General features: G+C 48.5%; 1 protein-coding gene across 1 annotated transcript in view; it reads right to left on the bottom strand.

Moving 5' to 3' along the window:
• LOC147693526 (extracellular calcium-sensing receptor-like) overlaps nucleotides 1–14,298 on the bottom strand; it is a 77,839-nt gene extending 63,541 nt beyond the window's left edge. The window contains exons 1-2 of the mRNA XM_086936043.1: nucleotides 14,216–14,298; nucleotides 12,778–13,069 (exon numbers count right to left, since the gene is read on the bottom strand). Coding sequence (XP_086792169.1) covers nucleotides 12,778–13,069; nucleotides 14,216–14,298 — 375 coding nt within the window. The remainder of the gene's footprint in view (nucleotides 1–12,777; nucleotides 13,070–14,215) is intronic.
• Nucleotides 14,299–15,295: the final 997 nt, after the last annotated feature.

The following is a 15,295-nucleotide window of genomic DNA, read 5'->3' as shown; positions in this document are numbered from 1 at the left end:
AGACACTGGCGTCATCTCTGAAGATGTCCTCCTTAAAAGCATTCTCAAAACAAAACCCTCTAACCATTCCTTCGACCCCATCCCCAATGGCATCGCCATTGACTGCTACACCTACACTCTTTCCTATTGGACCAGTCTGGTTAACCTCTTCCTCAGCCAAGTCTCCCTTCCTGTTGCCCTTAAAAAGGTCAGGGTAGCTCACTTCTTAAAAAACTCTCTGCTGATGCGAATGACCTCAACAACTTCAGCCCCATCACCAACCTCCCTTTTCTTGCGAAAAGCACAGAAAGATCTGTAACGAAACAACTTTCCATACATATCAAGGATATCAATCTTCTTGACTAATTCCAATCGGGCTTCATGCAAGACTGCAGCACTGTAACAGCCCTGCTGCAAGTGATCGATGACACCCTGCGTGTTCTTGACTCGGGGGAGTCTTGTCTTCTGATTCTTCTAGACTTTTCTGCAGCCTTTGACACTGTTAATCACAACACTCTTGTGAACACCTTAAAACAAAGAATGGGCTTGGAAGGTACAGTGCTTAACCCTTTCGATGCTGATGACGAGCTGGGCTCGTCATGGTGCACGGTGGTCGTGTGCTGATGACGAGCCCAGCTCGTCATAAAACAATGAAATATAGCAATTTCCAGCACAGGAGGGGAATTGCCTTAGCAGCGAAGGTGTTAAATGGTTTGCATCATTCTTCTTTGATAGATCTTAAGTGATTAAAATATCTAACAGCCTTTCGTCTTCAATGGCAGTAGGTCAAGGCGTCCCTCAAGGATCTATTCTCGATCCCCATTTGTTCAATCTTTATTTGGAACCTTTGGGAAATCTCCTTAGTAAATCTGGGATCCTATACCACGCTGATGACACCCAAATCTACCTTGTGTCTTCCGCACACAACATCTCAATCCTCAACATTACTCTCAACTCTATCCAAAACTGGATGTCAGCTCATCAACTCATTCTGAATCCTTACAAAACTGAATTCCTCCTTCTCTCTAACTCACTTTCGCCTCCTCCTGTTCAGTCTTGGATGTATAAGCTGAATTTACTCAACAACAAACCCATCGTTGTCGACAGTGATACATCTCTTGGTGTCATACTAGACAAAAGCCTCAATCTACACTCCAACATCAATTCCATTGGCCAATAATGCATATTACCAACTGTGCCTTCTCTGGGGGATTCAAAGTTTCTTTCCGGAGAAAGACCTAAAAACCTTGGTCCAATCTCTGGTTCTCTCTAGATTGGACTATTGCTATTCTCTTGGTGGCTTTCACAAATCACACCTCTCCCCTCTTAAATCAGTATTCCATTCAGTTGCTTATTTTGTTTTTGGGGCCAAAAGAAGTTATCACATCACACCCATACTGTTTTCTCTTCAATGGCTTCCCATTGAAGCAAGGTCAATCCACAAGACTGCCTGAATCACCCACAAAGTTTTGCACACTTCCTACCCTCGATAACTGGTGAATAAACTTAAAATCTCTGGAGGCTCTAGACCATCACATAATGCTGAAAACGTACTGCTCGAGCCCTCTACCTTCAAAAGAGAAAGATTGATGGCTCAATCCTTCGCAAGCAATGCAGTTAGAATCTGGAACTCGCTTCCTCCATTTCCCCGTACCACCACCTGCACTCAGACTTTCAAAAGAATATGTGATGTTACATCGCATGCGGTACAACACATGCGATTACAACACGGTCGTTACAAGGACCGCGTTGGTGCAACGCGTACCATTACATTGCAAGTCGTTTCTATGACTTGCTGTAGGGGGCGCGTTGGACTTAGGAATAGTATAATTCACTATTCCAACTCCAGCGTGTGCAACAGTAGGGAAAGTGTTGGAATAGTAAATTATACTATTCCTTAGTTTAGAGCACCCCCTACAGCAAATCGTAGAAACGACTTGTGTTGTAATAGTTAGCATTGTAACAACGCCGTTGTTGTAACAACTGAGTTGTAATCACATGCGTTGTACAGCATGCGATGTAAACGCTGCTTCCCCTTTCAAAACAGTCCTCAAATCTCTTCTCTTCCGAAGACACTTCCAGAGTTAATACATCCCTTTTCATGTCCCTCAAGGACGCTTGGCATTCTCCCGATGTTCTAAGTTCTTACAACGCGGTAAATATATTTTCTATGCCTGTACTAACCTAATCTAATTTTGTTTTGTTTTGTTTTGTTGCTGTGATTGCCACCTCTTATTTTATTTTACTTTTTCGAATATCCCATTTGTATCTGTAATGTGTAAGTTTGTAAATCTCCTCATGTAAAGTACTTGGCTCTATTGTAAAGGGCTCTGAGACCTTTGGGTAAATAAAGTCTGCGCTATAGAAGGTTACATAAATAAATAAATGCAGCCTTTCAATTGGACATCACAGGCCATTGCGTTAGTTCCCTTCCTTCAGTGGAACATGGACAAAGTACAAAAGTACAAATTAATTAAACTTAATTAGTGGCCCTTGTTTGCTCAAGTTATGAATAATGTACAATTTCTTCCCCCTTCCCTCTCCCCACCTCTCCCCCCACCTCTCTCCCCTGGTGCCTATTTCCCCTCTAGTGTGGACTCGACCCGAATGTATTAGAGCGCTTAACATGAGGTCCAGTTAGAGTCATTTTTTTTTAATTTTCATTATTTAGGCAGGTAGACACATTAAACAGTACATTTATTCATATATTATTATTTTTTTAAGCACAAGGGGGAAATAGGTTATTTTCCCAGAATCACAGGATGTTGTGACCACGCTCAGACTCGAACCTGGCCCCTAGGCCTGTGGTTCCCAAACTGTGCGCCGCTGTGCCCTGGTGCGCCGTTATCAGTAGCCAGGGGCACCGCCGCACTACGTGGGAAAGATAGCATTTGGTCTCGTTAGGCCCCCCCTGTGCAGCGATGTCAGAAGTACAGAGTGCCAGAACACTAGAGTAATTATGCGCGATTAAAACAAACAAACACTTAGGGTCTAAGTGATCAAAGCCGCTGGGAACATGAAAGCCCTTACTCACACAGCAGCACCTAAAGAAAGTAGCCCTATTGCGCTATGACTTATGGCCATAAGTTCCCTACGTGGATAAGACTTTACCTCTCCAAGATAACTCTCGAAGAATGAAGGCATGATCTGTGGCAAATCATCAAAACAACAGGCAACCTCAGGCTCCTATACAGATCCCAACTGAAAGGAAAAGCACTAGAGGCTGAAATGGAAGCACTTTGGAAACAGGAAGTAGTGAAGTGGGGGGCAAATAGGGATTTTGAAAAAGTGCATGCGTATGAATATGGATCCCCAGCACTGAACTCATTGGAATGTATGCTTGTTGTCACACTTTGAAAACTACCATCAAGGAGCGACTCTGAGGTGAAGGCTTAGAAAAAATATATACATTTATACAAAAGTACAGCGCATTTCCTCTGTCCCCGAGTTTCCACAACAACCATTAGACAAGCATAGCATTTTCGAGCTAACAGTGGGAGTTAGGTTAACAGACTAGTAACTTGCTTCTTAATAAGGTGCACTCAAGTTAAAACCATTTATATTCTCCTCCAAAGGAGCCACCACACATTTCTACAAGTTAGCCAATGGAAACGTTGTATCAGCTGCATTTGCGTTCTGCGCACTGATTTTTTCTGGATGCATTTTCATGCCCAAAGTTTGCGACAAACAACTCTAAATCAACCTGCTTTTGTGACACCACATCCAATCAAACTCCGCCAGCAGGCTGCCAAATGCAGTCTTAATTTTCAATGAGTAGGGTTTTGTGGTGTCCTGGTGTAGGCCTAGTAATAAGAGGCTGCAGGACACACGTGTGCTGTTAGTGGCGGGCACGTAACCTGACTACGCCCAGAGCCCTGGGCCTTTTATTCACAGCTTTGCGTGTCCAACGCTTACGTTGGGCTGAACCAAAGTCCCTCTACGCTGGAGGGGACAAACTAAGAGCAACAGTGGGAGGGGGCGTGTGCTGCAGTGGTACACCCCACTGCCAGCAACACTACATTCCTCCTTTACCTAGGGATAAAACAAAATGGAGTACAATGGCACACAAATGTCTCGCTGTAATGGCTGAGTTTTTGGCTTTATTTAGCAGTGATATAGATCTTAGTCTTGCTCACATCTAGGATAGGTATTCTTAGCCTGTGTTGGCCCTTTTAAGCCCTTTCTTCCAGACCTAGAAGAGGATAGCTGCTTAATATGATGATAGATCCCTTATTCTTGACTCTAACCTGTCTATTGCCTATTGGCTTTGACATACTAGACACATTGGTATGGTTTATGTAGGTATTCTGACAGAGCTAAGGGGTATTTCATTCCTTTCAGGCCTACAGGCCTAAAACTAGAGGGACTCCATCTTGATGGAGCTGAGAGGCTTTTTAGAGTAAAGGTAAAGTTTATAGTTAAAGCTGTTGTTCACCCTAAGCGAACCGGAGAGAACCGGCCAGAGCTGAATCTAATCAGGAATTGTTCCCGGGCTCAGGTCTCTAGACGAAACAAGCAGACTGGTCACTGTGGGAGCGTCTAGCGCAAGGAGCCTGGTGCATGGGATTGGTGGGAGGAAGCTGCTGGCTGGAACTTTCCATGAGGAAACAGCATTCTATATCAGTGAAGTGCAGAGGCGGAGTCAGTCAGTCGTGTTGAGGTGGAGGAGTGGTAAGCAGTCGAGTGAAGTTTGGCAGAGAGAGAGGGTTCAAGCTGGAGAGAGCTGAGTTGAATAGTGAGCTGGAACTGAAGGAAGCAGTCAGAAGCAGTTACTTATCAGGAGGAGGTGTGAATAGCTGGAGTCTGAAGTAATGCCTTTTAGAAGAGACGGAGGAGAGATCGTGGACTAACCTGTGGGAGCAGCTGGAGTTATTTGGACATTGGCGCAGAGACAGAGTGAACAAGCTAGTGGAATGAAAAGCATTAGAGCGGCAGGAACCATTAGATTGAAGCTGGAAGGTGGAGACAGTTCGTGGGGGAGAGGAGTCCAGTGCAAAGTGATCAGCGCAGAGGTGTATCCAAGAGTGCAGGAGAGAGAGAGAGTCTGAGATGAGCCAAGGCACAGACGAGAGAGGAACCCAGATGACAGCTAGAGCAAGACTTCACACTCCCAAGGTGAATTTGTTCCTTAATCTTGTTCTTATTCCCTAAGCTATTGTATGTTTAATCCTTTTTCTTTCAGCGGTGTGTCAAAGTTACTGCTACTTATAGAGACCCCATAGTTTTGTATATGTGTACTTTAATATTGTTCTAATAAAACCCCCAGTTTGTAGCAAACTACAATGTGCCTTGTATTCTTGTTCAATCCAGGTAAATGTATCTCCTAGGTGGTTATTATTTTTATGAATGGATGAGTAACCCCAATCAGGTAAGTGGTGATCACATAAATAGGGAGCGAGTGGACCTATGATGCCAAGAATAAGAGGTACATTATATTAATTGGCTAACTCCTAATATTGTAGTAGCAAGCCCTTAGTGAATAGGGAGAGAGAGACTTCCCAACATATAACTGAAGGTGTTCATAGGAATGTGGTCGTCGTTGATATACGGCATTAGTGAGAGCGCTGGGGTGGATGACCAGCGTGGATACCCACAGGATTGTGGCTTGTGTAAGTGAGAGCGTCAGGGGGGATACTGGCGTGTAGGTTTGCCGGATTGTAAACCGTTTGGAAAAGAGAGCATTGGGTTCTGCAGGCCCATGTGTAGATGCACCGGATTGTGTGTCATATCTGCCCTGGGGTAGATTAGTCTGGGTCTGAGTGGCCGCGAGACTATAAGGTATCCTTAGTAATCAGTGAGTATTCTTAGTATCCCTATAGATTAAGTGGTGTTTCTAATAATATGAGCTTGTATATTGCGAGTTCCCCATCCTCAGGTAGGTACCCAGGTGCCTGGATAGATGGTCCTGAGGAGGGATGTGGTTACGTTCTGGCTGGGTTGGAGGGGCCCCTAGGGGCTGATCCCATCTAATCAGAAAACCCGACCATTACACTCGCATAGTCAGTGGGTGTGCTGTAACAAACATAACGTGCTGTCTTTAACAGTCTTCACCAAGCTGTCTCTGGTATAGTCTCTGAAACTACTGTGAGATCCACAACATACAGTATATAAACAGAACAGTCTTACTTTATTTTCGGCGGGGTCACCATCTCGGTCAGCTCAACGCCAGCACTGGGCCACAAAGTCCCAATACCTCTGGGAAGGTTTGGGGCATGGACGTAGACTGTACTTTGCTTGGCTTCGCCCTTCCGCTGTGGTCGGGGATTGTTCTTCCGATTCTCTGGTCTCGTTGACGCTGGGGCCTTCTGCTGGTCTCTCGGGCTCCCTCTCGCTCAGGGTGATGTTGCCGGTCTGGCTCATCAGGGTGTCTGTTCCAGTTGGTTCTGACGGTCTGCGCTGGGGGGCCGGGTGCCAGTCGCCCAGTTCTGGATCATCACCTCCTCCGGGTACTTTTTTGAAAAATGAGACGTTCCTTGTTACTACTTCTCCGTTCCTGACAGCAGTGACCATTGTCCCATTTATCTCCGTTACCCTCCAGAGGTCAAGTTCAAATGGTAGACAGAACTTCCCGCCAGGATGGCGATCCTTTACTAGAACCGTGTCCCCGACTTGAATTGGGCTGTCCGCCGCCTTCCGTCTCCGGGATGCTTCCTGGTTGTTCTTGGCGTGCTGTTCCATGGACCGGTTCCTGGGGGTTGGGGCTAGCTCCCACGTGGGATGGTGTGGGATGGTGTCTGCGATTGCCCGGTTAAAAAAGAGCCGGCTTGGGGAGACTCCTGTGGTGCAATGTGGAGTCAGGCGATATTCTCGAAGAAATTGATAGATGGCTAGCTCCAGACTGTGGCCATCGGCTACTGCAATTTGGATTGTCTTGTTTAGAGTTCTCATTAGTCTTTTGACCTCTCCGTTGGCCTGGGGCCATCTTGGTGTTATTCGTTTATGTTTGATGCCATGGCCCTGCAGGTATTCCGTAAACTCGCTGCCATTGAACGGGGGTCCATTGTCAGTGCGGACTTCATCCATGAGCCCATGGGTGGCGATGATTTTTTCGAATTTTGGGATCACTTCAGACGCCGCTGTCGATGTTACGATTTCCACTTCGGGGTAGCGAGAGAAGTCATCTATCACGACGAGCATGTACTTGCCTCCGGGGAGGCTGCCGAAGTCTGCGCTCACTCGCACCCACTGGGACGTTGGCCCTTCTTCGGTGATTATGGGTGCTGGGGGGTTTGGTGGACTCGTTGCTAGGCACACTGGGCATCTTTGGATCACTTCCTCAACGGCTTTGTTGAGTCCTGGGAACGACAATTTGCTTTGGAGTCTGTTTTTAGACTTGACAATCCCCTGGTGTGACCCGTGTGCCAACAAGGCAGCTTGTTGGGCAAGGCTGTTGGGCAACACAAGGCGAGGGCCTCTCAGGAGGCATCCTTCGGCTGAGATGGATAGCTCGTGTCTGACTTGATACAGGGCTCTCAGGAAAGCCTGGGCATCTGGAGTGCGAAAAGACGTTGGGCTTTGCAGCGCCTTCCAGTCGCCAGATTCTATGGCGCGGATTGCAATTTGGAGACAGTCGTCATTTTTGGTGGCTCTCGCCACTTCATCCAGGGACATCGGCCATGGTCTTGACCATTCGACGATTAGCCGGACGTATTCTTCTGTGGCTGCTGCCTCGGCTGCCTCAGCATCGGTGACTGGACGGGCGTGCCTCGATAGGTAGTCCGCGGGGTTTCGTGTGCCGGGTCGGTATTCCACCGTAAACTGGAACTCCTGGAACTGCAGCTCCCATTTTTCGATTCTCGGGGTGGGCGAGAAGACGAGCCTTGAAAGAGCGGTATGAGGGGTTTATGATCGGTGATCACTGAGAAAGGATGTCCATAGAGGTAAATATGGAAATGGCGGCACCCCCATAGAATGGCGATGGCCTCTCTTTCAATTTGCGAATAACGTTGTTCGGTAGGTGTCAGGGTGTGGCTGGCGTATGCCACTGGGGCCCACTCTCCACACGCTTGTTGTTGTGACAGAACGGCCCGAGGCCTGTGGGGCTGGCATCGACTAGCAGTTGTGATTAGTGTTGCGGGTTGAAATAGGCCAGAGTTGTGTCAGCCGACAGGGCTGCTTTGGTCTTTGTAAATGACTCTTGTTGTTCCGGGCCCCACGTCCAGGTGGTAGTTGACTTGGTGAGGTCACGGAGGGGCCCTGTCAGGTCCGACAGATCCTTTATGAAGCGCCCGCAGTATGTCACCATACCCAGGAAACTGCGGACGGCCGTTACAGATGTGGAGGCTGGCGCGTTGTGGATGTCTTTGACCTTCTCCGGGTCTGGGCCTACTCCTTGGTCGGAGAACTTGTATCCAAAGAAGCTGATGTCTTTGCGTAGAAATTCACATTTGTCCTTGTGGAGGGTCAGTCCTCTCTCTTGTAGCCGGTTGAACACCGCTTGGAGGCGTCTGATGTGTTCTTCCAAGGTCGGGGCGTGTACCAGAATATCATCGCTCACATTGAGCACTCCGTCGAGGCCTTGTAGGACATTGTGAATGATGTTTTGAAATACTTCAGCTGCACTTGATATGCCGAAGTTGAGCCTGGTGTATCTCCAGAGGCCCGCGTGGGTGGAGAAGGTCGTGATTGGGCGTGAGTCTGGGTGAAGAGGAATCTGATGATACCCTGACCTCAGGTCCATCTTGGAAAACCACTTGGAACCTGCGAGCTCCCCGATGATGTCGTCAATGGTCAGCGTCAGGTGACGTTCTCTCTTGATTGCTAGGTTGGGGAGGCGCATATCCACACAGATTCTTACTGCCTCGGGTTGCTTTGGCTTTTTGGCAACTACAATGGGGGATACCCATGGTGTGGGTCCGGTCACTCGTTCAATGATGCCAGCTTGTTCGAGCATCCTCAACTCCGCTTCAACTTGGGCCGGAGGTGAAAAGCGATCCGTCTGTGCCAGAGGGCTACTTGGGCCACTGACTGGTCAATGTGGAGTCGGACGGAGGGACCTCTTAAGCATCCGATGCCCTCAAACAGTGAGGAATGTTCCGATACCAGAAGATCCAAACCATGGGCTTGTACTGTTAGGGCAAAGTGTATGAGCCCGAGCTCTCGTGCTGTTCTGCAACCAAGAAGGAACCCCGATCCTTCTTAGGATACGTAGATTTTTGTCTGCAGCTGCGTTGAGTCGTGGGACACAGCAGTCCGGAACACCCCGCACAGGCGCAGCGGGCACCGGGTTCTGTAGGCGAAAACCTGCACTCTTGTGGGGTGAAGTGTAGGAGCATTCTCTAGGCTCTGGTACACGCTGGCGGCCATGAGGTTTATCGTCGCGCCTGTGTCGATGAGAGCTCTGACTGCTTGGCCATGCACTTGGACGGTGCATATTGGTTCGGTCGAAGACGTGGCTGCTAGAGTATTGAGCATGCGCACCACGTGGACGGATGCTGCGTATTCTTCATCGTCGTCCATGTCGCTGCTGTTTGATGTGTTCGGTAGTGGTGCCATCTGCCGCACCCTCCTGGGTGGGCCACTCTGCTTCTTCCTTTGCGACGACAGGCAAATGCTCGCGAAGTGATTGGCCTTGCCGCAAGCGCTGCAGATTTTGCCTTGGGCTGGGCAAGCGCCTTTGTGGGGAGTGGCACCTCCGCACCACATGCATGCTTGATCGTGGGCGGATTGGGCCTGCTTCGGACGCCCTTTTCGGGGAGGCCTCGTCCGGTTGTCTGTAGGCTGCGACTTGATGGTGCACACGGGTTCTGTCTTGACCGTGACCGCTGGTTTCGGCTCCATGTGGGCCGCATGGGCTTTGGAAAGTTCCTTGGACCGCCCCAGGGCTAGGATGTCGCGCATAGACATGGCGTCCGTTTCTAGCACCCTCTCCCGCAATTTTAGGGAGGCGCACCCCTGTATGAATTGGGCGCCAATTTCATCTTCCGCATCTGAGAGGGTGCACATGCTGGCTAACTTCTTGAGCCGAGCGTAGAATACGTCTACGGACTCCTCTTGGAGTCGGCATGCTTGGCGGAGAAGGAAGTGTTCGTAATCCGCTCTGGCGAATGGTTCAAAGTACCTTGTGATGGCGTCCCGTAGGGTGTTATACGTGTGAGGCGGGTCTCCCTCCGTGATGTCTTTGGAGATGTCGTGGATGGCTTCACCCCCTAGGTGTAACAGCATTGCGCGACGTCGCGCCACGGCAATGTCCGCCGCGATGAAGTAATTTTCGAGACGCTCCACCCACTTCCTCCACCGGGCAGCCTGAGAAGGGGGGGTCCCAGTGACAGCGAACGGTTCCAGCGGCGGCGAGTTGGCCATGATGGCTGAAACACAGCAGGGGGGGTTGACAGGGGGGCTCTAGACAGTTGAAGTAGGCTCCTGCAGGCAGCAGACGTGGAACAGGCACTGTGGAGGGCTCGCCGGTACAGTGGAGGGCTCGTAGGCCTCGTTCCGCGAGAAGCGTGAGGTTTGGCAGGGTCCGATGACCCGCGCGATGCGTGAGGAATAGCAGGGAGACCGCGTAGCGCGCCAGAAGCGTGGTGCGGGGCGCACACAGCGCATGCGCGGGACCGCCGTGGAGCTGCACGGGACCGGGGCTGGGGACAGAGACGTGGCTTGGGACCGGAGGCCGCGGGGAGCAGCGGGCAGACACCCTGGGGTACCTGACAGTGGCGCTCCAGGCCACGCAGCGATTCAGAAAAGGGGGTGGTGATGAACAGAGTGTCTGAATGAAGCAGACCACTCTTACCCAGTCCAAAGATCAGGGCTTGATCCATCACCGTTATTTATCTCACTGCACCATCCCAGCTCAGAACCTGGCTATATGCAAATCAGTCTGTCCCTGGCCCAGTGCATCATGGGAACAGGGCAGACTAAACTACCAAGCCAATTCTTCACCAGAAAGGAGACAAGCTACCGGGAACCGGTTTCTGGCATTTCAGCCTTCTTCGGCCCGGCTTGCTTGAATCCTGATGGTGCAGTGAGAAAGGGACTCATGTCTGAGTATACCCTGCCACACCTATAGTGGCCAAAAACGATTCAGAAAAGGGGGTGGTGAGAGGTCCCTGGATGGCCCGGGAGGCAGGGCGAAAGCACTCTGGAGCACCGGTGAGCGGCACAGACGGCAGCAGCAGGCAGGCTTGTGGCAATGTCGAGGTGAGCCACCGCGGGCTGTCGGCGGCTCAGGGGGGCGCCGGGCAGCGCACCACGTGTAGGCTGGAACGGTGGTGGGCAGCCAGGACCAGTGTGGGCGGTGGCGGTAGGGCACACAGTGGGTCGGACACTCAACCACCTCGTCGCCAGTGTAGTGTCCTGGTGTAGGCCTAGTAATAAGAGGCTGCAGGACACACGTGTGCTGTTAGTGGTGGGCACGTAACCTGACCACGCCTAGAGCCCTGGGCCTTTTATTCACAGCTTTGCGTGTCCAACGCTTACGATGGGCTGAAGCAAAGTCCCTCTACGCTGGAGTGGACAAACTAAGAGCAACAGTGGGAGGGGGCGTGTGCTGCAGTGGTACACCCCACTGCCAGCAACACTACAGGTTTAAGTGTGCTTCATGAGAGACAGTGAAACGTAATTGCAATTTAAACCAAGCAGAAAAATCACTACAATAAGGTACATATCAGAACGTACACCCTTTGATTTTATTTTGATTTTTATTTAATGTGATTTTTTATAGCGCGAACATTACCCGAAGGTGTCAGAGTGTTTTACATAAGAACCAGTTGCGATACATAAGGACTTAGGATTACATGCGTTACATAAAAGATACAAGCAGAAAAAAATTGCAAATGTACAAGTTATAAAGTCACACAGGGAAGAGATATAAACAGAAATAAATTGCAAATATACAAGTAGTAAAGTCACACAGGGAAGACACAAATAGAAAAAATTGCAAATGTACAGGTTGTAAAGTCCCTCAAGGAAGAGATACAAATGGATAAATTCACATAGGAATGGTTAGGAGTACAAAGGTCTGTAAAATTTTACTGCGTTTAGTGCTTTGAACTGAATTGCGCCACCCGGCCTCTACACTTTCAGGGTTACGTCACGGCTTCCCCTGTAGTTGCTTCCAGGTGGCCGTTACTTGTTTTAAGATGGCGCCGCAAGAAGATTAAGTGACATTTTTCGTTGCAGTTTTATAGAGCGCGAACTATTAGAGCGCTTTTCAAGAGCACCTGATACTTTTACAAGCACACATTCTCTCTGGGTGTTAATAACTTCCGCCGAGGGTTGTTTTACGTCAAACCCCTATAGACGCTCTGAGGCTGAGCCATGACTTGTGGGCAGAGGAGAAGAGCTGTGTTCATCTGAAAGCATCAGGTATAGCTCCCGATGGGATAGGTTTATTTTTTAGACGTTACTGTTGATAGCCATATTCATAATTTTAACATTTTACTGCCATACTACAAAGAATTATAAATCGTGACCATTGGATAACACAAATATCTCTGCGGTACACTTAGAAACCCACGGTACTATCTACATAAGATGCACCCTGTGACCTGTTCGTTACACACTGCTGTGCAGCAGATTCGTCAAACCTCTGTGATAAGTCTCTCCGATAATTAGAGCATCCACCGACCTATTTTTTGGGGGGACGTTTAAAAAAATGTATGAAGTGGCTGTCAGACTTCGAGCCTCATACTGACGTTGCTGCATGTGTCTCCAACCCCTTAATGCTGCCACTATATTACTCACAATTTAGGGGACCTGGGAATGATTTTTTCCCCATTTTCGGCCCTGCTCACACATCAAAGTGCATGATGCACGCCTTAGATTCACTGAAATCATAATCTGCGGCACTGGGTTTACCTGTGGCACACTGTATACTCCCAGTATGTCGGCAATGAGTCGTATGGTCAGTTCATAGACTTCACCCACCGCCCCCGTGATTCTGGGCGTGGAGTGGCAATGGAAGTTTGGCAGCAGCTCTTTCATTCCAGACAAGAGAGACAATGTGCTGGCGACTGCAATGGCTACTGATTGGCAAGAGTCGTGTATCTGAAAACCCAGGGTAATGTTGGGTAATAAAGTGGGGTTGTGGTTGATCTCCTCCACAGCAAACACCGCCACCAGCACCTCCCTGTACGACCTCACCTGAAATCTAAAGCACACAGACAAGAGGACACAATTAGCATCAGTACTTTTTCAAGTAACGCATACTTGATGACCTTTTATTTACAGTTTAATGCACTCCTGCACACACAAAAAAGGCAAAACAACATAAAATATTACAACAGCACACTTAATGATTTGCGCCTTCATCTAATCGGTGAACATTTTAAGAACTGTCTGCTCAGTGTTTACTTTTATATCACTTGTTCAATTTAATGTCTCCACTTGTTCAACAAGGTTCTTGCCTCTTGTTCCATCTCCTTGAGAAAGAAGGAAGGCTGCCCATCCACCTTGTCTGGTACCACCTCAATAATGTCTCTTATTTAGTATTTCAAAAGACTGCGCTAACAAATTAATGTTGACTCATGTATGCAGGTAAATAAGTTCAATAACATTTTACCACGTATGCCAAGATGCTCTTGTATGTTTTTTTCCACAAATATGTTAAAATAGTTAGAAAGAAAGTTTACCCTTTAAAAAGTTATTGTATCATACTAATCTTTAATTTGAAATTTAGATAACGAAGTGTCAAACACTGATCTATTTTTCAAAATAAGTGTTTCTGCAACAGCAATTCTAGAAACAGACACTGAGCATTGTCGATTTAACATTTACTTGTTTTTTTTTTTAAAGATGAGTGAGGTGTCCAAGATCGTGTTAATTTATTGAGAAATGTCTGTGGTAAGATTCATTTTCAGATATTATAATTTGGGTGAAATGTAAAAATTGGGCAATTTTCTTCCATTATTAATTCTTGCAAAGACGAATAATGGAATTGTTTTAAGAAAAAAACATTAATTCTGTAAGTGATAGACAACAAGTACATTTTTGAACCAAAAGCTTTCGAATATATTTTTATATAACTGATGCTGCAAAACAGGGTCTTTCAAATGTCCACCCATAATCATTTAAATGTATTGCATTCAAGCACTTTCTTCATTTTGCTCAAGTTTGGAGGAGAGTTGTATGTGTCACAGTAAAAACATTTGGAATCTCACAATCATCAACAACGGACCTGCTTCTGAGCATGGATTAAATTCAGCGCAGACACCATTCAGTGGATATATGGGTGCCTATTTCATCAATTGAAATCGCTCCAACAGCAGTTTATGGTTCATATTCGAAGAACTCTCACAAGAAGAATGCAGAGTCATAAGAAAGGTACACAAATCTGACAGCAACATAGTCATCATCCATTGCCTGTCCATTCTCTCTCATCTTTCATACCTGCTCTATAGCACCTCCCTCCCCCCCAACTACAGCAAAGACCTCATTGACAACTTTTCTCCCACCTCCACATTAACAATAAGCAGGACAAAGAATCAAGTGCAGAGAGAGTTGTGCAGCATGGAGCACGCAGCACGGAGAGAGCCGCGAGTGACCCGCATCGGACTCGGACATCGGACTCGGACTTGCCGTGGGCTCGAGTTGGGAGCCCCTGGCCCTCGGTTATTGGACGTGCTACAGCCACAGGGATCGCAGCAAGCCCCCGGTGAGAAACAGCGCGGAGTGACAGTTGACCGCCGATTATCGCGGTTTTGAAGGCAGCAGGGGGAGACTGGAGCTGCAAGTGCTCTCTTGACGGGTGAGTCGGCTGGCAGCTGGTAGCGAGAGGGTGGCGGTTAGGCGACTGCACCAGCGCCCACATCAGACCACACCAGCCTTCTCCAGCCTCTCCTGCCTATCCCACGCAGCACCTGAACTCTCGCCCCACACGACAGCTCACGCCAGCTTCAGAGTATGTTATGTGAAGACTGCCCAGAACCTGAGAGCCGGTGCGACCCCTACGAGCTGAAAATTGTGCACAGTACCAGCTGGGTGTGTTGTGCAGACAGGAGCCGCCACCGTCAGGGCAATTGTGGCTTGAGGGCTCCAAGCAAACCACGGGTTTCACCGCAGGTGTCGACTCCGCAGTCGGTATCTGGGCCCCGGATTGTCTTCCAGCTACAGGAACACCAAAACAACATCAAAGAGGCAGGAGCAAAAACCCCACAGAAACCCCACAAAAGCAGCGGTTGCCGGGGGGTCTTGCCCACTTTTTGAGCCAGCATCCAAGGGAGGCAGTGGTTCAGTCCGGCTCCCCCTCCCTCACAATCAACCAAGTTTTGCAGCAAGTAGTAACACAAGCTACAGACACTGAAAGGCCTGCCCACGGACACTGCAAGGGGCAGGATTCGATTTCATCAATCGAGTCACAAGGAAAAGCCCGTTATTA

The sequence above is a fragment of the Lissotriton vulgaris genome, chromosome 8 (assembly GCF_964263255.1).
Source record: "Lissotriton vulgaris chromosome 8, aLisVul1.2, whole genome shotgun sequence".
NCBI lineage: Eukaryota > Metazoa > Chordata > Amphibia > Caudata > Salamandridae > Lissotriton > Lissotriton vulgaris.
The sequence above is the reverse complement of the archived record's forward strand: the minus strand, read 5'-3'. Positions and strand labels throughout refer to the sequence as shown.